Source organism: Podarcis tiliguerta, assembly GCF_965153285.1.
Source record: "Podarcis tiliguerta genome assembly, chromosome: 14".
Classification (NCBI taxonomy): domain Eukaryota; kingdom Metazoa; phylum Chordata; class Lepidosauria; order Squamata; family Lacertidae; genus Podarcis; species Podarcis tiliguerta.
In genome coordinates, this window is record NC_139547.1 from 2,238,227 (window position 1) to 2,263,953 (window position 25,727).

At 45.2% G+C, this 25,727-nt stretch overlaps 1 protein-coding gene across 15 annotated transcripts in view; it reads left to right on the top strand.

Moving 5' to 3' along the window:
• Positions 1 to 25,727, top strand: part of TJP1 (tight junction protein 1) — a 333,309-nt gene that overhangs the window by 295,570 nt on the left and 12,012 nt on the right. For 10 of the 15 annotated variants that reach the window (XM_083412714.1, XM_083412721.1, XM_083412722.1 and 7 more), the window contains 15 exons: positions 458 to 600; positions 2,659 to 2,764; positions 4,141 to 4,291; positions 4,938 to 5,046; positions 6,097 to 6,316; positions 6,777 to 6,961; positions 8,882 to 8,977; positions 10,963 to 11,045; positions 12,360 to 12,570; positions 13,269 to 13,369; positions 15,441 to 15,797; positions 17,542 to 17,793; positions 19,228 to 20,100; positions 21,657 to 21,754; positions 23,772 to 23,999. In XM_083412714.1, the coding sequence (XP_083268840.1) occupies positions 458 to 600; positions 2,659 to 2,764; positions 4,141 to 4,291; positions 4,938 to 5,046; positions 6,097 to 6,316; positions 6,777 to 6,961; positions 8,882 to 8,977; positions 10,963 to 11,045; positions 12,360 to 12,570; positions 13,269 to 13,369; positions 15,441 to 15,797; positions 17,542 to 17,793; positions 19,228 to 20,100; positions 21,657 to 21,754; positions 23,772 to 23,999 (3,213 nt within the window). The remainder of the gene's footprint in view (positions 1 to 457; positions 601 to 2,658; positions 2,765 to 4,140; positions 4,292 to 4,937; positions 5,047 to 6,096; positions 6,317 to 6,776; positions 6,962 to 8,881; positions 8,978 to 10,962; positions 11,046 to 12,359; positions 12,571 to 13,268; positions 13,370 to 15,440; positions 15,798 to 17,541; positions 17,794 to 19,227; positions 20,101 to 21,656; positions 21,755 to 23,771; positions 24,000 to 25,727) is intronic. The other 5 variants (XM_083412723.1, XM_083412724.1, XM_083412725.1 and 2 more) reach the window with 1 other exon arrangement.

Genomic DNA, 25,727 nt, shown 5'->3' on the forward strand with positions numbered 1-25,727 from the left:
CCAGGGTGGCTGAGGGGGAATTTGAGCCTGCAGAACTCCAGCTTCTCTCACAGGAGCCGTTTCCCAGCCCCCTTGGCACTGTCTCCTTCACCCAGCAGTGGGGGGGGCCTGGGCGGGGGGGCGAGGGGAGCTCCAGATGCCGCTGAACAACAATTTCCACCATCCCTGAGCCACTGACCATGCTGTCTGGGGCTGTTGGGAATTAGATCCCAGAAACATTTGGAGTGAAACAGGTTTGCCACATAAAAAGTGAGGAGGTCTGTAGCAATTAGTGCCTGCATCTCTGAGGATCTTGCCTAATCTGTGCTAGACATTTCCACAGAAAATCCTCAGAGCAATGTCACCTGCATACTATTTTTATGACGGGTGTAATCTACAACTACTTGATTCTCTAGATTTCCTTGGTGGAATTACTGTTGAAGATTTTTAAATGAAGTTTTGTTTTTTCTTGATTTAGTCTCCGAAGTAGAGAGGATGAAAGAATAGCAAAGCCAGGAGCAGTCTCCACACCTGTGAAAAATGTAGAGGAACCCACAATTTCCAAATCACTGGAAGAATCTGTAACGGAGAGAAATGATAAGCAGACTCCGCCACTTCCTGGCAAGTATTAAGGCTACTGCCTGGTTAAATTGACTAGGATTTCTTCAGTCCCCTGTGTTTTAAACCAATTCAGTCCGCATGTGAGGTTAAGCAATCATTCTGAAGCAAAAACATACTCAGCATTTTTAGATGACCTGCATCTTTGAGGCATTCCTTCATGGGGTAGAGAAAGGGTGAAGGGCTGCACCTCATGGTAGAACATCTGCTTTGCATGCAGAACGTCCCAGCTTCAGTCTCCAGGTTAGGGCTGGGAATGTTTGGTCTGGTGGACCAACTGTCTGGATTGCTACAAGGCAGTAGCATCCTATGCCTCTTCTAAGATGGTCTTTATCCTGTACGGGTTTTTAAGTATACACACTTAAAAAAAAAAATCTGCTTGATCAATCAGGTCATGCTTTTAGTTGATCAACAGTTGTAAAAATAGATCAGTTTGATTTATTAAGTGTTGCAACCCCTGGTATGTATAGCTATACTACCGTACTGCAGCAGTTGAGGATTTTATTTATTTATTTATTTATTTACTTCCCATCCTTTTCCTAAGGTCCCCAGGACAGGTCACAAGATTAAAACACAACATTAAAAAACAGTTTAAAACAATTTAAAACAATAAAAAGTGGGTCCTAAAAACATACACCTCAAGTGTCAATAGGCCAGGTAAAGAAGTGTGTCTTCCTCATTCTCCAGAAGCTGTGTGATGAAGAGGCCCACCACCGTGAGGAGGGAGTTTCACCACTGAGAAGGCCCTCTAAAAAGGGCTCATGACTTCAAATATAAAGTCGGATTTTATTTCTTCTAGTCTAATTAGCTGCAACTCAAGTTGGGCTTACCCCATTTGAAAAAAAATATTAATTCCTCATGCTTAAAACCTATAGTTCCAGTGCCACTGCTTCCCTGCCCCCAGCACTTGAAAACATCTCATTGTACAGTTCAGACAATTCTTAACTCATCTCTCTCCTGCATGATGCCGCTCGAAGTGGATCGCTTTTTGCTACACCTTGCCGCATGGCTCTGTGCACTCCTGAAGTATATTTACCTGGTTCCCTGCTATCTTGGGCTTAAGACACAACTATAATTCTGCTCCTGAGTTAACTGATCTTAGGTGGTGACATTTCCCTATGGCTCGCAAATGGTGGGTGTTGGTCCTGGGCAGACGTCCGTCCTCTGCAGCTGCTCCTGCACCATTGCAGAGAAGCATTCTAGCGCTTCACATTGAATCTCAACAGAATATCTGTCCTAGGCTCTCAAGTTAAGCTCACTCCATGAAAGGGATGTAAAATATCTGAATTTGTATAAGTTTGTTTTTTAAATGTAGAAGATCAGTTTTGAACAGTAAATTAAACACGAACAACTAATGAAAATTAAACACGGGCATCTATGTAATTACATTTTTCTATCATTTTTTAAAATGATTACCATAATATTAATTTCTATAGTCATGTTAAATTATTTTAATAAAGCAAAAGGCTGCAAGTCATATTGTACCCTCCAATTTATTGAATGTTCTCCAAGTAGAAGTTTAGCTTTTGTATTTTGAAGCATATACTATCTGCGGAGCTTTTTATGCAACCACATTAAATACTGTACATTATAAATTAAAAATTCTAGTACATTAAAAATAAATGTATTACTTCCCAGTCTGTCCTCTTAAATACATAATTGTGTAGAACAGCATTGGCCAGCTTGATGCTCTCCAGATGTTTTGGACCCCTGCTTTTGGCAAGGAGCTGTATCTTTACCGGCCTCACATCTAATGATACATCTCTGATGTCAGGTACAAGGCAGATGGGTGTAGAAGTTTGGCAGGCCTTATTTGGCTGACAGTCTGGAGGCTCCCCACCGTTGCCTTAGGCACAGCTTAGAGGCAGAAATAAAGATGTGCTAAATCTTGGTAAAATTATAAAGGACCAAACTGAGGACTTAAAAGCACTGTATTGTCCCTTGTTCTTCCTGAGATTGGATCTGAATGAATATTGCAAAGGAGCAAGCCAAGTCATACCTGTATTTGTGTGTGCTTTTAAAATGCATTTTGTTCAATCTTCTTTTGTGCTTTCTAAACAGAACCAAAACCAGTCTATGCACAGGCGGGTCAGCCAGATGTGGATTTACCCGTTAGTCCATCCGACGGCCCTCTTCCAAACTCAACCCATGAAGATGGAATGCTTCGGTAATGGAACTCTTGCTTTTCCTTGTCTTTCACCAGATCAGCATGGGCAATGTCAGTTGTGTATCTGCCCCCTGACGGATCCGCCTGGTGGGGGGATCTGTGGTTCTGCAGATAGCCTTGGATTCCAGCTCCTGTTAGTTCCACACAGCATGGCCAGTGGTGAGGAGTGATAGAAGTTATGGCCCAGCAAAATATGGAGGGCCACAGGCCCACCTAGCACAGTGTTTCTCAAACTTGGGTTCCCAGCTGTTTTTGGGCTACAATTCCCATCATCCCTAGCTAGCAGGACCCAGGGATCAGGGGTGATGGGAGCTGTAGTCCAGCAGCACCTGGCCTAGTGGCTGCAGTTTGCTGAGCCAGTGTCTTCAACCTACAGTTTCATCAGGAAGTTTTTGTGCTTCCAATACTGGAGGACCCCCTTCCCCCCAGTTACCTTAGCTACAGTTGCCATGATTTCCTTTAATGGTCACTCCACGCATTATGTAGAAGCAAGGCTGGTTCTTCCACTAAATCACACTCTGTAGGAAGCTGAAATCCACCCTGGCTTTATTGAGCATACCTGTATGATGCAAGTGTTTTATCTTGTTCACATTGCATGCTTAGGTGTCGGTATCCAAAACATAAATGTGTACAGAGGACCTATGCACTTCCGACAAACCCTCCCTTGCTCACTAAACCATCACTCAATGATGGTCTCAAAGCCAGGTCAGTGAGCAAGCTGTTAACATGCAAGTGAAGCAAACCTAAGATGGAGAAGGATCACAGCTCTGTGGCAGAGCACCAGCTTTGCGTGCAGAAGGTCCCACGTTCAGTCCCCAGCATCGTCAGATAGGCCTAGGAACGTCCTCTGTCTGAAACCCGAGAGAAGCATTCACAGGCACTGTGCACAGTAGGAAGCTGGAAGGACCAAGAGTCTCACTCTGTGTAAGGCAGCTTCCTATGTTCCTCTTGGGAGAAATGGAAGTAAAATGGCTGTTCTTTTTCCACACCACATTTTAAGCACCCATTGTTGGCCCAAGATCCTGATTTAAGGAGGCAGCTGGCATTCAGTGGAGAGGGTTGGGCAAGACCAGATTCCCAGGTACTCTAGAACAAAACAGCTCCCACTTTCCTAGTAAGTAATCATGAGCTGTCTTTTAAAATAGCATAATCTGTGGCCTGTTTCCATTTTGCACCTGGAAAGTTACATGGCCTAATTTTATAACTGCCTGAAACAGGTGCAAACATAAAGGATGCCTGAAAATGGGTGGTGCTAGGATAGAAGGGCTTTTGACAGCATTTCAGAGTACATAAAGAAACTGGAAATGTAAAGGTTTTGTGGTGAGGGATGGGCTGGCAAGAGACAGTTATTAAACAATATTTCCTAATCCGTGCAGGCCAAGCATGAAGCTTGTGAAATTCAAAAAAGGAGACAGTGTGGGCTTGCGGCTGGCTGGTGGCAATGATGTCGGGATATTCGTAGCTGGTGTTCTAGAGGATAGCCCTGCTGCCAAAGAAGGCTTGGAAGAAGGAGATCAGATTCTCAGGGTAGGTGGCAATCTTGAATATTAAGGTGATGATGATGATATAGATTTATATAGCATCCCATCAATAAACATTCCCTGGGTGGCTTGCAGGAAAATAGTAATGAATTATAAACTAAGAATAAAAAACAATAAAAAAATAAATAATCCTTGCATGGAGGTAGCATACAATTTATAAATCTAGGTTTCTGAAATGTAAAGGTGAAGGACCCCTGGACAGTTAAGTCCAGTCAAAGGCAGCTTTGGGATGCGGTGCTTCAGGCTGAGGGAGCCGGCGTTTGTCCACAGTCAGTTTTCCAGGATATGCAGTCAGCATGACTAAACCGCTTCTGGCATAGTAGTTTAAAGGTCTGGATTCATCAAAAGTTCTTCACCTAGTGCCAAAATACCCCAAAGAAGGTACCAGGCAGGCCTTTCTAGGGAATATGCCACTACCAAAAAGGTACCCAGAGCAGGGCATTCAAAGATGGTCTTAAGGTTTGGTTGTGGAGAGTTCTCAACACGATTTGCTTAGGAGAAAGAGACTATAAAGTTCATGGCACATCTGCTACGAGAAACAAACATAGTAATGCAACTAGAGAGAATGTCTAGATGCACACTTGGGTTCTGTCAACTGCGTAGTAACTTTTTGAACTGTTGCTTTGCACCAGGTAAATAACGTAGACTTCACAAATATCATCAGAGAGGAAGCAGTACTGTTTCTGCTTGACCTCCCTAAAGGGGAAGAGGTAACAATTTTGGCACAGAAGAAAAAGGATGGTAAGTAACTGCCTTTTAATGAAAGGACAAAAACTATTTTGATAGACTCTCTTGGATAATAATCGAAAGAGAGCTTTCCCCAACACCCTGGATTGGCAGCAGTGGAGCTTCCTTATCCAGGTCACTCTTTTAAAGGCTGCAGTATCTGCAATCTAATACTGTTGTCTGAGTCATTGGCATTAATTAGTCCAAGGTAGTAGGCAGCAGCAAAACAGAACCAAGCTACAACATGCCTTGCCTATACCAGGTTGTGTGCACACTTCAGGCTTGTGGGATCTGCTTTGTGTCAATGGAAAATGGTAGAGGTAGAGCCCATTACTTAATAAGCCCCATGATGCACTTGGCAGACCTGACCGTTTAAGTATAATCTACACCTGAGTTCCTTAAAAATGGGGACTCTAGCTTTCTGATTTTGCACTGGAGTATTTCTGATCCTGATTTGTGGTGTATTTTGTATTTTGTTTTATAACTTCATTATTAATTTTATGCTGTTCAACACATTATTTTTTCTTAATGCTAATGGTATAGACATTTTTGCAAATAAATAAAATTCAGTCCTGTCAGCTTATTCCTGTAGCTTAATGAATTGGTACATTGCAACACACCTGAGAAATTAGCTTTGTTGTGCTCCCAATTCAGTGCGCCTGGCATTGAAGTGTCTCAAGAGTTCCAAGCCTGTTTACTTGGGATCTTTGTTCATCTGAACATGGGTACATGCTGGTACTGCAATACAAATTAGTTCTCGAGTACATTCTGATAGTGCTGGAAACCATCATGCCTTTTGCCATTTTCAGGTTTTTAAACCATCTGCAGTAGGGATGGGGATCCTATGGATCTCCAGATATTGTTGGACTCCCGCCAGCCTTGGACAGCATGGCCAGTGGTCAAGGATTATGGGAAATGTAGGCTAGCAGCAACTTGGGGAACCACAGGTTCACCACTCTGACCTACAGAATTCAGCTTATTCTCAAATCTATTGTTTCGATTCAATAATAGTTTTCTGTAAGTGCTATAAAGCATTAAGTTTGTGCTTTTATTCCATTCTTTCAGTTTATCGGCGCATTGTGGAGTCAGATGTAGGAGATTCATTTTATATAAGAACTCATTTTGAATATGAGAAGGAATCTCCCTACGGACTTAGCTTCAACAAAGGAGAGGTGTTTCGAGTGGTGGATACATTATACAATGGCAAGCTTGGATCCTGGCTGGCTATTCGGATTGGCAAGAATCACAAAGAGGTGGAAAGAGGCATTATACCCAACAAAAACAGGTATTTCAGAATAGCTCTTGGAGAAGCGTTTATTTGGCTGAACAGCTAAGCTTTTGTAAACCTGCATTGTGCTGAACTTCTTGGATGGAATTGCTGAAACTTCAGACTAGTTAATTTAAGAGTTTTGCTTTAGAACATCAATTTGCAAACTTCAAGCTCCCAGAGCTGCAATTCAGAGTACATATGCAAGGTACAGATTTGCCCTTGATAATCATAACCGTATTTTGAATGTGTGAAGATGAAGCATTGGAGATGCTGGAGATGCATGCAGCTCTTTCAACCTATAGGGCAAACAGCAGAATCCTTTTTGGATTTAACCATTTTGCTTTGCCTGGAGCCAAATTTGGTATGTGAATTGGCACATGCACAGAAAAGCCTTGGAAACTCAGGTCTAGGAGCTAAGTGAGGCTGCTGTTTCCCCCCATTGTCAGTGTTCATTGTCCTTGTTTCTTCCACACAGAGCTGAGCAACTGGCTAGCGTGCAGTACACCCTTCCAAAGACAGCTGGTGGGGACCGTGCAGATTTCTGGAGGTTTCGGGGTCTACGTAGCTCGAAAAGAAACCTCCGGAAAAGCAGAGAGGACCTTTCTGCCCAGCCAGTTCAGACCAAGTTCCCTGCATACGAGAGAGTTGTTCTTCGAGAAGGTGGGGGTTCAAAGGAAATGGAAATGTTACTGTGATTAACATTGTTCAGGGTTTGTGTTTGGAAGGAGGGGAGAGGAAAGGAAATGGCTTGGCATATGGAACGTTAACACAAGGGTGAAGGAGCAGTTGGAGAGAGCATGAAGAGATGATGATGATGATGATGATTACAACTGCAGTTCTAAAGATCCTGAAAGTTTCTAAGCAGTGTACACACATTAAAAGATAAGTTTCTACCTACAGGACTCTTAATCTAATGGACATGATACAAAAGTTTGGAGGGAATATGAAAACAAGCATTAGAGCTGCTGTTCCCTCCTTAGCCAACAGCTGGGGTTGTTTGCCAGACAGAAGTGAAAAGTTGGAAAATGTGGACAATAGAAGGGATTAGTTGTGTAGGAGTGGGTTTAGAGTATTTCCACTAACTAATTGCATTCATCCCAGACCCCAGCTTGCTCAAGTAAACACTTTTATTCCCTAGGCCAGTCCCCAACCCAACAAATGCCTGTGATGTTTCCTTTCCAATCTGGTGTTTTTGTTTCAACCCATTGTTTCAAACTCCTAACCCAGAAGGGCAAACCTTCTTTCTCCTGTTCTGTGACACTGCCTTGCATCTTTTCCCTATAAAAGTGTACTGTGAAGGTTTGGTGGTTCATACCTCAGTAATGGACAAATTCCCCTTGGCTCTGAATGGGACCAGCTCTGACTGTGTGACCTTTCTTTGGGAAGCTTTGAGAGAAAAGCTTGCCTGTTTTGCCCACCACCTAATTCTCTTCAGGGACGCGGGTGGCGCTGTGTGTAAAAGCCTCAGTGCCTAGGGCTTGCAAGGTCGGTGGTTCGAATCCCCGCGGCGGGGTGCGCTCCCGTTGTTTGGTCCCAGCGCCTGCCAACCTAGCAGTTCGAAAGCACTCCTGGGTGCAAGTAGATAAATAGGGACCTCTTACTAGCGGGAAGGTAAACGGCGTTTCCGTGTGCGGCTCTGGCTCGCCAGAGCAGCGATGTCACGCTGGCCACGTGACCCGGAAGTGTCTCTGGACAGCGCTGGCCCCCGGACTCTTAAGTGAGATGGGCGCACAACCCTAGAGTCTGTCAAGACTGGCCCGTACGGGCAGGGGTACCTTTACCTTTTAATTCTCTTCAGCTCATAACATTGGCATATGTGTGCTAACAGTGTAACACCCGGGTGCCTTGTTATATTGCCCTTGCTGGGAATGGTTGGTTGGTTTCACCTGCCCCAGTAGCAGCCATGGCAGGAATTCAAGCACATGCATGCCCCGAGCAAACTCTGCTGAGGCCAGGAGAGGGCTTTAGGTTGAAAAGTGAGGAAACAGCCTCCTAACGCCCTTGCAAGAAACAGTCAGGATAATTGGCTGACCCAGGTAGAGGGGACACTTTCCAAACAAAAGGCTGCTTGGTTGGGTGGACTTGGTCACATAAGATTACAGTAATCAACTAGAGCTTGTTTCATCATTAATTGGCACTTAACATTAAATAACTTCGGTTATTAAACAGCAACTGACTTCTAGCACTTCTTCTGCCAACTAGTGTTTTTTGTAAAAGTAAACACTTTCATCTTAAAATGTCAGAACTCGTAGCACACTAAGATTGACATTTCTGGCAGTTATTATTATTATTATTTAAAAGATGACTGACTGCTCCCAATACTCCCCTGCCGTGAATCTGTTATTGCCCCTCCCCCGATCTCCCCAGTATGTGCCTTTTGAAAGAAAAAAAAATTGTCCAGCCCTACTTTTGTGTTTCCACCACACCCCCTTTGCCATGTCCCCGCACAGGTTTAGCCATGGGTCAGTGCAGCCCTTGGCATGAAAAACAGCAATCCCCACTCAAAGCCATCAAAGAATGTCTTGGTAGTTGTTGTTTTTTGTTTAAAGAAGACTTACTATGATTTCCCTTTAATTCCAGCTGGATTTCTCAGGCCTGTCACAATCTTTGGACCAATTGCCGATGTTGCGCGGGAGAAACTGGCAAGAGAAGAACCAGATATTTATCAGATTGCAAGTAAGCACCTTGCCTGTATTCTATGTCCTGCTTTCCCAGCTAAACCCCCTCCTGCTTACAGGTGCAGACCAAAGTTTTAAAACAATTCCTGGGATTAGAGAGGATTGATTTGTTTACCTGTTTACCACTTATATGCCAAAATGGCTTCTAAGCCATTAATTACTTTAAAATCAATACATAATTAAAATAAGCAGTAGCAAATCCATGGGGGATTAAGCATTCTTAATTAAAATATACAATAAAGCCATTTAAAAGCATAACTATTGGAACAGTTAAAATAAAATCACAAGGTCAGTTCAGGACAGTGCTTGCTTAAACAGGTGTGTCTTCAGGAGCCGGTGGAATGCCAATGCTGATGGGGCCCCTCATATTTCAGCATGGAGTGCATTATGCAACCCTGGTGGCACACTGTATATGAGGAGACAGTGACTTGAGAGCATAGATGAGAAGTTTGCACTCTCTTATGCCAATATTTAAATGGTGATGAAACACCCAAGCAGGTTAAATCAGGTGTCTGTATTATCAGTGGCTTCCTCATTTATGGGGCAGAAAAGAATTTTAAAATATAACACACATGAATATCTAGTTGTTGTAAATGCTCTGAAAACAACGCTGCTTTGTTGTGTCAGACCATTCACAGTCTTGCCTGCTGCTGACTACCAGAGAACCAACAGCTCTGCAGATGTTGCTGGACTTCAGCTCCCATCATCCCAGGCCATTTGTCATGTGGACTGGGGTTGATGGGAGTTAGAGTCCAAAAGGGTCAGGAGAGGCATAGCTCTCCACACCTGGTCTACTCTAGCCAACAGCACTAGGTTCTCTGACAGAGGTGTTTCCCCATACCTGTTCCTTTTTAAGTACTGGTGCTGGGGAAAGAACACAGGGCCTTCTGCACACAAAGCATGTGTTCCACCACCAAGCTGTTAATCAGCAGCCCAAGCTGTCTCTGCAAGAAGATGAGTGGTGTATTTGTGTGGTTCAAAGTAAAGCTGGTGTGTTTCCCATAGTTTTCTTGCACATTCAGCTAGGCCTGGGAGATATATCATCATATTGCCCAGGACCGGTATGAGGAACAGACCGTGATGTCGGCTTCTCTCAGTGCTATATTGCTGGTGAAACCGCCCCCACTCCTGAGTCCCTCTACTAGCAGAGTCTGCAGGAGGGAGTCAATAGAGGGACTCGAGCAGTGGTGGTTTCACCAGCGATATATCACTGAGAGAAGCTGACATCCCACTTTGCCCTCATACTGCGCAGAGGGAGAAAAAAGCTGTATTGGTAAGGCGCCGATAGAGCTTGTTCCTCCCTCTGCATCTTTAAACTGCTCGATTGAGGAGTGTGCAGCTGCCCTTGCCTCAGTCAAGCAGTCAAAGCCCACGGAGTGGTGGGGGCTCCGTGAAACTGCTCAGCTGAGGGGAGTGTGGTTGCGGCTCCCTGCAGTGAGCAGGTAAAGGAGCCCCGGTGCTGCACCCGTTCATGGGTTCCCTCCCCCAGCTGAGCAGCCCAAAGCAGCCCCAGTGCTCCTGCTGAGCAGCAAGAGCACCAGGACGGTCTCAGCTGGGGGGGGCGGGCATTCCCTCCTCCCAGCTGAGCGACACAAACAAGCTGTATTGTCCCAGTCCATGACCCTCAGTGAAACTGCCTCAGCTCTTGAGGTGAGAGCTGGGGCAGTTTTACCCAGTGTCCCGCGGGCAGAGGCCACTGAATCTTGTTTTTTCAACATTGCGGTATATCGCCAAACCATGATGTTTGGCTGGCAATACACCCTGATGTTGAAAAGCTGATATTGCCCAGCCCTGCGCTCAGCACCCCAGAATGCATAAGCAACACTGTTCTGCCCTTACCATGAAAGAAGTGACTTTGAAAAATGATGTTTGAAAGCTTATAGAAGGTTTTCAAAGTAGAAATTTCATAATCTTGTTACAGGCAGTAAAAATGTTACATGTAACTGACCCACAGCTGTTGATTAACTGTTTTCTCTTTAACAGAAAGTGAACCAAGGGATGCTGGTACAGACCAGCGTAGTTCGGGCATTATTCGTCTGCACACAATCAAACAAATAATTGACAGAGTAAGTGAGTAAATGCTCATTTGTATGTTTCTTGTTGGGTCAACAGGTATTGTAGCGCCTTTCATGCAGGAACACAGAAGATGATAAAACCATTTTAAGGAACACATTAGCCACAAATTACTGAAAGTATGGGAAATGCAAGACATGGCATGGCAAGGTGTAATTTAGACATTGCTGCTGCAGTGTGAAAGCTGTGTTTCTGTGGTTTCACCCATGATGATGCTAGGATGAAATGCCACACACAACCATGTGGTGGGGGTCGTTGTACAGATCCTTGCCACGTGCCCATCTCCCCAGACCCTGGCAAGAATTGCATGGCCAGGTCCTGTGCAATTGTCCTGCCCCTTCCCCAGCCTGGTGCCCTCCCCTGGTGTGTTGGACCACAGTTCCCATCAGCCTCCCCTTTCCACACCCTGGACCTCCCAGTTTGCTACAGCAACCCCTGGCTGAGCTTTGGATTTGGCACCTCAGCTCCCCGCTTGCTTGCTTGCTTCCTTTTTGGTGTTCTCTGACCTTCATATGAGGTTCAAATGTAGTTCTTCGTAAATTTCAAAAAAGAAAAATGCCAGTGGTATGTAACACTCCAGGTTCAGCAAATGGTCTACTTCCAAAGTGCTTTTTACTCATGTGTGCTTGCATGTTCATTGACTAGCTAATCCTCTCTGCAGAAATAACTAAACTGCCACTTGTGCTAAATGTTAAAGAAAACCCCTCTTCTGTCCACTTGCTATATATGCAGGATAAGCGTGGTATAGATTTTTGAGGACCTACAACACTAAATCCTTGACCTGCTTAATAAATTATGCTTCAGATAGAATTGAATTTCACACAGCAATTTGGAAAAAAGTAACCCGCATCTTAGTGTTTGTCTTAGAGAGCTCTAAATTTTAAAGATCTATAATGATGGTTAGGCTCAAACAAGAAGATGGACACAAAGCTTAAAATCATTCTGCTGTTTTATTGTTCTGTTCAACCTTTCTCAACAATCCTTACATTTTCAGACCTCCCATATCTGCCTTTGTATTCTCTGTTGACTGCAGAATTAATCTTCAAGGTGTCCAGCTTCACTCTTCCCCCTGCCTCCCCTTTCCTGGTAATTGACTCTTCTACCTGCCTCTGATTTTTCTGCTCTTGAATACAGCTGCAGATGTGAAAATAATTTAAAATAATTGATTTTTGTGGAATCAGTTAGATTAAAGGTGGCAAGTTTGAAATCTAAGGATGCACACTTTTAGCAGGCTTTAGAGAACAGGTCAAGAGCCCTTGTTTTCCTGGGTTGTCTGACGGCTTTGTTCAATCTTTTCTGTTTCTCAGGACAAGCATGCCTTATTAGATGTCACTCCAAATGCAGTGGACCGCCTGAATTATGCACAGTGGTATCCCATTGTGGTGTTCTTGAACCCTGATTCAAAGCAGGGCGTAAAAACTATGAGGATGAGGCTCTGCCCAGAATCCCGGAAAAGTGCCAGAAAGTTATATGAGAGGGCCCACAAGCTACGGAAAAACAACCACCACCTCTTCACAGGTGAGTGCACCAGGGCGGAGAAGAAGGCTGGGGAGGGAATGGGGAGGGAATGAATGAAACAATGCATTGTTTTTTCTTTCACTATGTGCTTACAACAGAATTTAATAGAGGTTTGGACAAATTCATGGAGGATAATGGTTACTAGCCATGATGGCTGTATTCTGTCCCGACAGCCGGAGGCTGTAATGCTTCTGTATACAGTGGTACCTCGGGTTACAAACGCTTCGGGTTACAAGTTTTTAGGTTGCAGACCACGGGAAACCCGGAAGTACCGGAAAGGGTTACATCCAGGCTTCGCCGCATGCGCAGAAGCGCTAATTCGCATCACACGTGTGTGCAGACGCAGCGCTGCAGGTTACGAACACAGCGGGTTGCGGACGTGCCTCTGGCACGGATTACATCCGCAACCCAAAGTTCCACTGTACAAGTTGTTGGAAGCCACAGGAGAGGAAAGTGCTCGTGTCTTCAGGTTCTGCATGCCAGTGGCCTGTCTAGTCCAGCACCATCCTCTTACAGTGGCCAACTAGATGCCCATAGGAAGCCTGCAAGCTGGACTTGAGCACAAAAGCACTCGGCCCACCTGCAATTCCCAGCAGCTGGTATTCAAAGACATCACTGCCCCAGACACAGTGCCATTTTCCATAGTTTTGGTGTTGTTTTGACAAAACCTCATTCAAACTCTGTATTCTTATTTTTAGCTACTATTAACTTGAATTCGATGAACGATGGCTGGTATGGAGCTCTTAAGGAGGCGATTCAGCAGCAGCAGAATCAGCTGGTGTGGGTTTCAGAAGGAAAGGTATGGAATCTATTTTTATTTTTGTTTTCTAAGCTGTTGCGGTGTAGTGGTGACATTTAAATGGACCTGTCTGCCTTTTCATTTGGGGTTGATAATTTTGAATAAGTTATGGGAAGGTTTGTATTGGAATAATATGGGCAGTATCTTATTCTCAGCTACATCTTCGGCATGGATTCATCAATTTCTTCTAGTGAGGCATCTCAAAGCAATTTATAGTGTAATAAAACATGTATTAAAGCAATTGCAGATACAGAAGCAATCTAAATACAAAAAACTTCATATAAAACAATTTTTTAAACCCAACAATAATTTCATGCATAAAATCAGTTTCAAATCCAATGCATATAACATGCATATAAACCTGAATAACATTATCCACTTAGAAGGCTTGTTGAAAGAGGAAATTATTCACGCCTGTTGGTGCCTCTCTTGTGTGTGGACAGCGCCATTTTGGCTACCTAAGGACTGGCACTTCCTCCGAACCTTAGAAAAAGAAGCAAATGATTTTTGCAGATTCCTACAATTCAGCTTTTGCAAGTGGTTGAATTATGCCTTCTCAGAGAGGCAAGAGTAAATAATTGAGGGGCAAGGGATCGCCTCTGTGAAGGGGACCCCTGGGAGAGTGCAGAATGTGTCTGTGCTCATCTCCATTGATCCCCTTGCAGCTCCTTACTCTGTACAAACCCTTTTCTACCCCAAATGTTTGTCCTAGTATGGCATAGCATCCACTGCAGCATAGAATCCCTAAACTGCCTACATGCTTACCCAGTGCCTTTCTAGTGCTGACAGACATTTCACTAGTTTCTGTGTATTATGTAAGGCTTTCTTATTTTCTTTTCTTTTCTTTTTTTCTTTTTTTGGGTGACTGTTAATATATATTGAACTGACATTTTCAGGGCAGCAATTCATTGCAATTCAAAGATCTGTCATGAGAAGTAATAGCTAATTTGCAATCCAATTGCTTCGAGTGTATCTGGGGTGATTTGTCATTCCAGTATTGGTTTACTTTTAATTTCATTCCCTGTGTTAGGACTACTTTGGGGGTTTTGAGTTCAGACAGTGTGTTGACCCTGCAAAATAAGGGACACAAACAAAGTAAACTTGAGCAACACGTAATCCTTAACATTCTAAGTTTTTTTGAACTCTGAGCTTTACAAGGAAAGGTGCTGAGAATTAGCATTGAGAACCAGCCTTGTTATGTACAGGGTGATGGATGACGCTTGCATCTTTTGTTGTTCAGAGCAAAGGAAAGGAAGAAAAGAGAAGAATAAGCTTTAATTAGATTACGCATGCTTAAGTCTTGCCCAGAACAATGGCTCATTAATTACAACTGGCCAGGATCCCATCCCCGGCACGTGACACCTTGAGCAGGAGAGGTGAGGTGGAGGGTGGGACACAGGAAAGCCAAGATGAGACTTAAGAGTCGGTGACTGTAACCACCAGGACAGCGAATGTGGGTTCTCGGTTGCTTTCCATGGTGGCAGCTGATACTTGGCAACTGGCTGAGGAGATTCTAGGAATCTGGGTTAGGGGAAACTCACCTCCTTGCTCTGCCTTCACTGCACCAGTGTACAGGATGGAGGAGGAGGAGGTGTGAGGTGTCATTAGCCCCCCCCCCCCATTACCTTTCCTTATCTGTGGCCCAAATCCTGTCAGCTGACATTTTAGATCATGGAAATATGTTCATAAAAAAACAAACCATAAGGCTACACCTCCTGGTAGGATCATAGGGACTGCCTCAAGCCACTCCTCCTCCTTGCTCAGCACGGTCATCACTGACTGACATCGGCAGCTCTCCAGGGATTCAGGCAGGTTTTCCCAGCCCTTCTTGGAGGCACCAGGGATCGAGCCCAAGGCCTTTTGCATGTGAAGCCTGTGCACTGTACCGCTGAGCTGAGGTCCCTCCTAGTGGTCTGTAACCTTTGAAATCTCTTTCTCTAAGATTCAGGTGCAGGCGAGTTAATCTTCATTCTGCACAGAAAGACATGGTGTTAGAATTTAGAACAGCAACTCTTCCTCCCCCCCCCCCCCCCGGCCATGTAAACACCCAACCCTCATGTGTTTGACACAGGCAGATGGTGCTACTAGCGACGACCTCGACCTCCACGACGATCGCCTGTCCTACCTGTCGGCTCCAGGCAGCGAGTACTCCATGTACAGCACAGACAGCAGACACACCTCTGACTACGAGGACACAGACACAGAAGGCGGGGCCTACACGGACCAGGAGCTAGACGAGACACTCAACGACGATGTCGGGACTCCTCCTGAATCAGCCATTACGCGGTCCTCTGAACCCGTAAGAGAAGATACATCAGGGGTGCATCATGATAGCCAGGCATACGTTCCTTATGCTGCCGCTCAAGCTCAACCTCAACCAAACCACCGGATAGAGTCTCCTGGGTTTAAAACAAGTGCTGCTCAACCGGTAAGGAAGAAATACTTGCCTGCAGGTTTTAAGCAATAACATTACATACAAAGCCCAGCAATTTTCTCCCTTGGATGCGTAAAATGTGGTCCCACTTGGTCTTCATAGCTTTTTGGTTTTTACTCTACCTTAGCCACTTACTTCTCCTTCTCAGTCCATTTGTTTGTTTGTTTGTTTGTTTGTTTGTTTGTGTGCATTGAGTGTTTAGGAGCATTGCCTTCTAAATGGTGCATTGGATAGCTATCATTTCGTTTTGCAAGCCCTGTGGGTCTCTACCATTTGAACACTGGATTCACATAGTTGGCATTTCCGTTGTTGGGGGGGGCACATGCTCTTCAGTTGCCTTTTAAAAAAAGAAATAAATAAAAGGATCAGCACTTTTAAAGAATATGACTCCCATGCTGGCTTCATGGTACAAGAAAGTCTGGCAACTAGTATTAGCAGAGACGCTAACCCCAAAAATAAAAATAGCAAAGGAAATGAAAATGATACACCTTTTCAGTAACTGGTACTGCAGGGAAACATTATAGAATTATTTGGCTGGTATGACTGTATAGTGCACACAATTTCACCACAGGATGGGAAGTATGATATTGCAAGGTTCATGTCTCTGAGAGTGGGTTCCTGTTGTTTCAGGTTGGTTGGTTGGTTTATTGGAGAATAATTTTTAAAAGAAAAGATAAAGAATAGTAATAAAATGATCAGCACTTTTAGAAGAACATGAGATTGTTTCCCACCTCTCCCCATCAAAAAGGAAATTATTTGGAAAAAGATGGAAATTCAGTTTAAAAATAACCATGGTGCCTGTTCAAGAGTTGGGCATGAGCAATCTAAAAATGAATCCACTTTAGCCTTACATGAATTCCAAATGAATTTTATCTCTTAGCTAGAGGCCTCTAGAATGATTCAAAGGAGTAGACAACATGGCGCCCTCCCAATGTGGTCGGACTCCAGAGAGGTGGTGGGACGCAGATGCCATGCACTTGCAGGTGGAGGCCACTGAAGTGGCCCTTTGGACATGGTTGGACTGAGCCTCCCATCAGGTCCAGTCAGCTTGGCAAGTGCTGGGGACGGATAGGAGTTGTGGAACTACAGATCTGGTTGTAGCACAAATTCCCCAGCCTTGACTTGAACAGTGATGAGAGTAACAAGGAACCGCAGCTTCTTCTCCTTGTCTTGCTTTCACCTTCTGGGGTGTGGCATGGATTGGGTCCAGAGGAAGTAAGCAAATGTAACAATGGCAAGGGGGACAGTGGTTCCCATTGTGATGATGGCAACAAGGAGGTGAGCACACTTGGAGAGAGGTGCCACTGATAACATCTTACCCAAGGACCCCTAAAATTTTGAGCCAATGCTGTCGCCTTTTGTCAATCTGCTGTTAATTTTACAAGATGCCCTGTTTTTCTCTCTGGCTAGCTAAATAGGATGTGGGTTATATAAACTTTGGTATAGTCGTGTACTCCAAAGAGGAGGTTTAGCTTTATGGAAGCAGCTGTCCCCAAAATGTTTTTCCAGATGTAGTTGGATTACACCCAGCACATCCCCTAGCCATTGACTGGCTTGGGCTGATGGGAGCTGGAGTTCAGCAACATTGAGGACCCTAAGGTCGTACTGAAGAACAGTTCAGTCCTGGTGTACAACTTGATTTTGTGCAATTAAATATGTTGGGTGGTTGTGGCTAATATGATTTTTGAATGGAAAATATGTCCACTTTACCAAAAACTATATTTTAAACACTTCACAGAAAGCAGAAGCCTCACCTGCAGCCCCCTACCTTTCCCCGTCGCCAGAAACAAACCCTTCAGCCTCATCAACTTCTGCTGTTAACCCCAGTATAAGTCTCACTAATGTCAGGCTGGAGGAGCCTGGCCTGGCTTCTTACAACTCTTACCAACCACAAGCTGGCCCCCTCAGAACACCTGGCACTGAGGCACCTCACATAATGCTCAGAGAACAGGAGCCGCCGTCCTTATCGCCGCATATAGATCCAACAAAGGTACCTCCTGCCTGTGCTGTCATGTTGCACGGATTCACTCTGCACATGATCATTCTTGCTTTGCCCCTCCCCCACCCTTACTAAAGGTGCCCCTTTGTGATTTCCCTCCCACTGAGCATTTGTGCAGCCTGAAAAAGAGCTTCTCTGCTGCTTCTTTTCAATAAAAATAAAACTCTAACTCTTGGTTTTGCTTTGTTGCATGAGTTCAAGTTGCCTTTCTCATTTCCGCTGGAAAATGAATGCATAAATCAGAAGATGTCGCAAGCCCACTTCATTCCAAAGCTTACTTTTACTTCATTTGTGTGTGGCTTAAACCTTCTCTTGTTCATTGCATTAGTTTCAGAGAAACATGATTCTGTCTTCCAAATCTACCTGTGTTTTGTTCTTTATGGCCTTCCTGTATACTAAATGGAAACTGTTCGGTTTTTTGCATTTTTATTGGCTGGATATGTCAGGATAAGCCAAAGATCCTCAAACAGTTGCCAAAATGAGTAATTCAAGAATAAAGTCTCATCATAAGTGTGGACCCTGAGATGGGAATGGTGAACTGTGGCACCCAGATGTTGGGCAGGAAGTTGAACCAAGGCCCAAAGTCAAATGAATTAAAACAAAAAGTTGGGGGAAGCTTTGCAGGGGGAAGCTCCAGCAGCATTAATGAGCGCATTAAATTGGGGTGCCAAGGTTTGGGCTGGACAGCATTTGGACTCCTGACCCCGTCCAGACTGAGAGGGTAGGAGAACCATTATCCCCCAGGGGCAGCATCCGGGGGGGGGGGGGCAGAGCCAGAGGTAAAAGTGGGCAGGGCAACAGGTGACACTTTCGAGCCACACCCGAATGTCAAGTTTACACCTGTCCACCTCCGTCCAGGCAGGCCAGAGGCCTCCTCACAGTCAAAGGCTACATTGCAGCCAGGCAAAAGGGCGCAGGGATGGTGAGGTGTGTGACCTGGGCAGACTCCCAAGGGCCAGATAGAGCAACTTGGAGGACCACCTTCAGCCCCGAGGCTGAGGTTCCCCACCCCTGGGCTAGATTAATCAAATAGTCTTTGGGCAGCTAAGCTAATGCTGCTGATTAAATCAGGCAACTTCCTTTTACTTATTTTTGCAAATACTTAGGCAGATTTTTACATGTACTTACCAAAGCCACAACTTGCAAGCGGCTTCTTAAAATTCAATTCCTCCTCTGTATGGAAAAAGTGAAGGGGAATTGCCTCTTCCAAGGTTATGCATGTTGCAGCCCAGATGTTTGCTGCCTCTAAAAATGAAGTGTCCTTTTTTTTTACTTAATCCATTAATTAAAGCTCGTGCAGTTAATCAGTTACGATTAGGGTACTAGTTAGAATGGGTAAGCTGTGGTTGTAGGTTTCCTTCGACTTGTTAGTCTTCATGGTCTCAGTTGCTCGTGCACCTGAAGCAAACCACTCTCTTTCTACAGATGTACAGGAAGGACCCATTCAGCAATGAGGAAGCCCCTCGGCCGAACTATGTCTTGAAGCAGCCAGCCCAGAGGCAGGAGAAGGACTCCAATCTGACCTATGACCCTCAGGCCCAGTACACAGAGAAGCAAGCTAGCAGAGATTATGAGTCACTGGCCTACAGGTATGACTCCTCAAACTACGTGGACCAGTTTCCCCGTGGCTACGACCCTCGTCTTCATTACGAGGAGCGTGTCCCTCCCTATGATGACCATTGGACCTATTACGATGAGAACCAGCCCTATCAGCCCCGGCCACCTTACAGCAACCAACCTCCCAGAGAGTTTGATCCCCGGCAGAACATAGAAGAGAGCACAGAACACAGCTGCTACTTTCCAGCACAACCTCGCTTTGAAGAGCCGCCTCCCCTGGCTTACGACAGCAGGCCCCGCTACGAGCACGCAGCCAAAAACTTCAACGCCACTCAGCTGAGGTATGAAGAGCAACCCACTGCTGCGTATGAGGTTCACGGAAGATACAAAACAGAGACTCAAGCCTTCCCCCCAGCAGTGCCCAGATCCCCTGAGCCCAAGCATTACTTTGAGCCCCAGCCCAGAGGCTTTGAGCAAGGCCCCCCGCAAGGGTTCAGCGCAAAAGTGGGACAGTACGAGCCTCCTCACAGCACTGCAGGTGCACACCCTCCCCTCCCATTGCAAAGTAAACCAGAAGTTCTGCCTGCCAACAGTAAACCACTGCCTACCGAACCAGCTGAGGAAGAAGATGACCCAGCCATGAAGCCGCAATCAGTGCTGACAAGGGTTAAAATGTTTGAAAACAAAAGATCGTCATCACTGGAAAAAATTAAGGACTCCAATGATGTTCCAGTAGTCAAGGTAAATGCTCAGTGGGCTTGTTTTAGCAACTGTTGTCAATCGTCTGTGGTCCTTGCACAAGACTTACTTGGCATGAGCTGAATCTTTAATCGAGATGGGGCACTTACCTCATGGATGAAGGATTCCTCCTTCTCCAGATCTGTCAATTTCACAGTCTTGGGGCCTTCTGGGACCTGGTATTACCCTTTTCCTGGGACACTGAATGGTTGTTGTCCACAGTTAGGACATTGTGGGGTTACTTTAATAGACTGCACACTCACTTTGAAGCATTTTAGCCACACCTAACCTTTAGGAACTGATGGATACCAGGAAATGAATGGTGTTGCTGCCATGATGCTTTTACCAAGTGAGAATGGTCCATCATTCTAGCCTATCACTTGTCTATTGTGGGTGGCGTTGACTGTCTAGTTCTCAGAGAGAAGTCTTTGCTGTCACCTGCTACCTGATGCTTTTAGCAGGAGTATAGGCTGGCATCAGCAGCTGGTGTGGTTGGGAATCTGCTGAGGGCCCACAGCCCAGCAAGGGGCCCACTGGCAATTCCACCTGCTGGCACACATTCCTTTCGTGCTGGACCAGCAGCTGTGTATCGGAAGCTGCCTTCTTAGGTGTGTTCACGGTTGATCATCAGCGATAGTTTTCTGTGATAAACAAACAAGGCCACTGTAGTGTGTGATCTAGAAATGGGATCAATAATCTGTTTTCAGCTTTAATGACTTTTTTAAACCTATTTGAAGAATGTCAACGCTGTGCTGCTACCACAAAAGTTCCCAGAGCAATAACTTTGGCCTAATTTACAGAATTCTTGTGAGAATTACAGAGGTCTAATGTGTGGCAGTGATGACAAATGCAATTTCCATGCTGGAGATCATGAGGAAAGGAACTGAAAATAAAACTGCCCTGCGGCCACAGCTGGAGGCACCAATGCTTCTGAATGCCGGTTGTTGGAAACGGCAGGAGCCCGCGGGGAGTGCTTTCGCACTCAGGTCCTGTCTGCAGGTTCCCCACAGGCACCTGGCTGGCCATTGTGAGAACAGGATGCTGGAGCAGATGGGCCTCCATTGGCCTGATCCAGCAGCCCATTCTTACATTCTTCAGTGCTGAAATCATTCCCCCTGAATCCAGAATTTGCATTTTAAAGCAAACTGACCCAACTATCAGTTTCCAGGCTTCTATGCGAATCAGAACACAGTTAATAATCAGCCTGCACACATCTCTGAATTAAAAAATGAGGAAATGCATGAAAATGTGTGTTTTCTGAGAAAAGTACAAAATGTGTACAATTTAAGTGTGTGTGTGTGTGTGTGTGTGTGTGTGTGTGTTTGAAAAATTGCCACAGAATGCAGGAACAGACTCAAGTGTATGAAACAAGCATGGAATGGAAATGGACTGAACTAAGCATTAGTACCTTAAAATGGTTAAACTTTAGCTGTGTCAAGCTCCTTTTTATATGAATCTATCCTGAGGATGCCTTTCGTATATGATAGTACTAGAGTGTTAGCATTTTATCTTTTTTTCCAGTTGTTCTAATTTGATCTTTATGTGTGTGTGCTTTTCAGCAACCTCCAGAGCTTGCACCTAAACCTAATATCGCCCCAATGAGTGGTCCGAAACCAGTCTCTCAAAATCAATATGAGCATGACAAGCCAGCTTACAGGTAAGCACAGAGATGCAGCTTTAAAATGAAGGGCTGTTCTCACAAGCCCACAAACGCCTTAGAAGCCTTTCTGGGCATTGAGTGGTGTAGAAAATGATATAAAATAAATTAATAAATGATGTGTGTGTCATCTAAAAAAGAAGAAAATATGCTGTGGGATTCTGCACAAGACCATGACTATTCTGGGTTTTCTGAGCTCCCCCTCAGGTCAGAGGGTGGGGCTTGGGGCTGCTCCTGGTCTCTCTGCCCTTGGACCTCAGAGCTCCAGTTCATCATAAGGGAGGGTTGGGGACTGCCCAGCCCTGCAAACCAGCTAGCTGTTCCCGGAGTCGTCTTTCTTCTCCAGCTGCTACATAACTTCAATCTTCTGCTGTCCTGTAAGTCATTCCATCTCTCTCTCCCTCCCCCCCCCCCAGTCTCTCTCACACACACTACATCCTCTAGCGTTTTCTAGTGCTTATAAAGTGGAAGCAGACCTTCCCTGCCTGCACACACCCACCCCTGTTTTCCTTCCCCACTCTCCTCCAGTCTACCTGGGCATTGCCAGGGAGCCAAACTGTATCATTGTCTCTCCTGGGCTCAGTTCAAATGCCCCTCCCCTCTTTAGAGCCTTTGTGCCACCTCTCATGAAGATGTGTGCAGATTTAATCAGTCTGTTCATTGGCTTAAGTACACTTCAACTGAGGCTTCTTCAATTAGGTGACAGCCCAATTTTTAACTTTGTGTAGAATCCACATCTGTTAGTAGCAGCTCAGTTTACACCAGTGTTTCCCAAACCCTTTCAGGCCACTGTCACCTTGGTGCCATGAACTCATCCCCAGTGCACCCCCCCCCCCCATAAAAAGTATCGTTCAGAATAGTGGTTTGCATAAACCACTTGGATGGCATGGTCTTGGGAGACCATGGTGGAGTGCATCTTCAGATAGGAAGTCAAGCCATTGGAGAGTTACAGCGCCTGCTGTGGCTGGATGGAGAGACTGATCTGGGAGAGACATGTTTACTGCAGGTGGGGTAGATGAAGGCGTCCGCTTGGGCTGAGCACTGTCAAGAACTGTACACATGGGAAAACTTGGTTGCTGACCCAGCAGTTGACAGAGCCCAAACTGCCTGCCTTGGAAGAGTTGGATGTCCCTCCCTGCCATGACGAGCTGAAGAACACCATCAGCTCCAAGCTGTGTGGTAAATCCCCAGGACAGAATGGAATCTCAACAGAAGCTCTGAAAATTGGCCTCGATTCCTCCCTCATGACACACCTCCACGGCCTCCTCTTGCTGTGTTGGGAAGCAGGAGCCATGCCACAAGGCATACATGACTCCGGCATTGTGACCTTCTACAAGAGCAAAGATGACCGCCATGACTTTAACTACTACTGTGGAATTTCCCTGTTGAGTACTGTAGGGAAAGCCTTCACCCGTGTCATTCTCAGCAGATTACAGTCACTCACTGACAAGGCTTATTTTTAGACCTCCAGGGTCAACAATCGACATCATTCGACTTCATAGACCTAACAAAGGCCTTTGACCTCATCAGCTGTAAAGAACTATTCACACTGCTCCACAAGATGATTGTGTCCTTTCACAAGAACCTGAGTGGCACCTTCCACCGTCCACAGTTCATCCTCAAATGCCTTCTCTATAAAAAGCAGCGTGAAACAGGGCTGTGGTCTTCTTGCCCAAACTCTCTCTTCAGCATTATTCCCCCTGTTGCTCTCCTGTGCCTTGATCCACTAAGGATATAATAACACAATAAAATTCAAAACAGTAATTGCACATTTGTTCAAAATCCAATTAAAAACTATTTAGCTTAATTCAACAACATGAATGAACTTTAACCAGTGATACCAGCTTCTCAAAGTCTGAATATGATTTACACCTCCCAGTGCCCCCACCATTGCCTCTTGACACCCCTTAGATAATACCACTTCCTGCTTGGGGAATCACCGTTCTAGAACCTTGTTCCTTTTTAATGAGTGACAAAATTTTCTTAAGCATTTACTTTTTAAAATATTTCTGTTTAGGGCACCTGAACCACAAAGACCTCAAGCAAAGCCCCCCGAGGACATCGTTCGGGCAAACCACTACGACCCTGAGGAGGATGAGGAATACTACCGCAAGCAGCTCTCCTATTTCGACCGTCGGAGTTACGAAAACAAGCCTGCTGCACAGGTCCCTGCTGGCCACCTGGCTGAGCCTGCTAAACCAGGCCATCTCCATAATCAGCTGAATTACACAAACTACCCTTCAAAGTAAGCCTCCCCTCTTTTGCACTTCCGTTATCATTTCAAAGGTTCCCCCTCTGATATCTGCAGATTCTAATAGAAATACTGTATAGCTTTGTTAACCCATCGGAGAGGAGGGTTTCCAGGGGATGGGGAGTTGCTCTCTTGGCAGGGCTGGGGGGGGGGGCAAATGTGGGATATAGACATACATAAATATGCTTATATGGGCATTTCTTTTCAAGTGAACACTGTGTACAGGTGTGGGTGTGTGCACACTATTAAAAATAAACCACAGAGCTAAGTCAGAAGCCAAAATGACAAGGCAGCTATTTTTTGCTTTTCAAACGAGGTTCTTTCAGAAATGGAAGACGGCAACATGAAGTGGGCCAAGTCTTTCCATCTATCATGCAAAAATGGGTCAGGTTCATTGCATCCTGAAACATGGGCTCACCCCTTTCTTGGGGGTTCTAGGTTCAAATAAAGACTGGATCTAAATCATCAGTTAGCATTTGCATAAGGCTTTAGAGTGTTGGTGAAAGTGACTTTGCAGTTTTAACCTGGAGTCCAGGTTGCACTTTGCTTGTATGCCTTCCACCTCCCCTCACCCCCCCCCCCAGATCTCACTGCTGCTTGCTTCCTAGTTCACCTTCCGTGCTTCACTTTTTCTGTCATGGCGCCATCTGCTGCACTGGGAGCAGAACCACAAGCAATATCATGCTCATTGTGCACAGTACTGCAGACAAGCTCAAAGTCACTATGGTGGTAAAGAGGGATGGTTGTGGGTCGTGGGGGACGGGGACACAGCTGCCATTCCCCACTCCTGCTGGCCTTGAAGAGTTGCCCATCTTCCCCTGCTTCATTTCCTGCTACATTTCCAGCTGTTTCACTGACTGTAGAACTACAAGTACAATGGCACATGGTGGTAGAATACATGGTGCCACTGCAGGACGCAGGTGGGGGGGGCAGCCTTTAAATGTTCCACCATATTAAAAGCATGCCTTGTTAGCTAGAGGTAACCATGTACTTGATCCTCTTCTTGTAGAAAGAAAGCTTCAGGAGAAGAGATTGCATCTCTCTAATGCTGGTCTGCTTGTAGCTGGGATAGAGCTGTTTTGGCGTGATGGGGCTGGTCTTGGTTAAAGCTGAAGGCAAACTTCAGTCTTACACTCAAAGATACATAGGCGCATTTTTGTTAACCACTAACAGAAGAGCAGGCAGACATCTCCTTCCATAGTTGCAGGATAGCTTACTTAACACAGCCTCCGAGATTTGTGCAGTTTGCCCCCCAGTTAGTCTGGTCCCATCCTGAGAACTGTTCTCCTGGGCATTGATTGATTGATTGATTGATTGATTGATTGCCAACCCTTCACCCTAAGGTTCCAGGGCAAGTCACAACATTAAAAAACAATATTTTTTTTTAAAAAAGAATTAAAACAACTCTCAGGCACAGAAATAAGGTTGGTTCTAAAAATATACTCCAAAAAATATACACCTCAAGTGTTAAAAGGCAGGATAAAGAGGTATGTCTTCACAGCACCCACCAGAAATGAAATGAAGTGCCTGACAAGCCTCTGTGGGGAGGGAATTCCACAAGTTAGGGGCCACATGCTCTCTCCCAGGCCACCCCACCCCCACCCCCACACCTCTGAGAACAGAGGAATGACCAAGAGAGCCACTTTGCTGATTCCTGAACCCAGGAAGTTCTGTAGGGGAGGAGGAGGTCTTTCAGATATTTGAGCCCTGAGTCATTTAGAG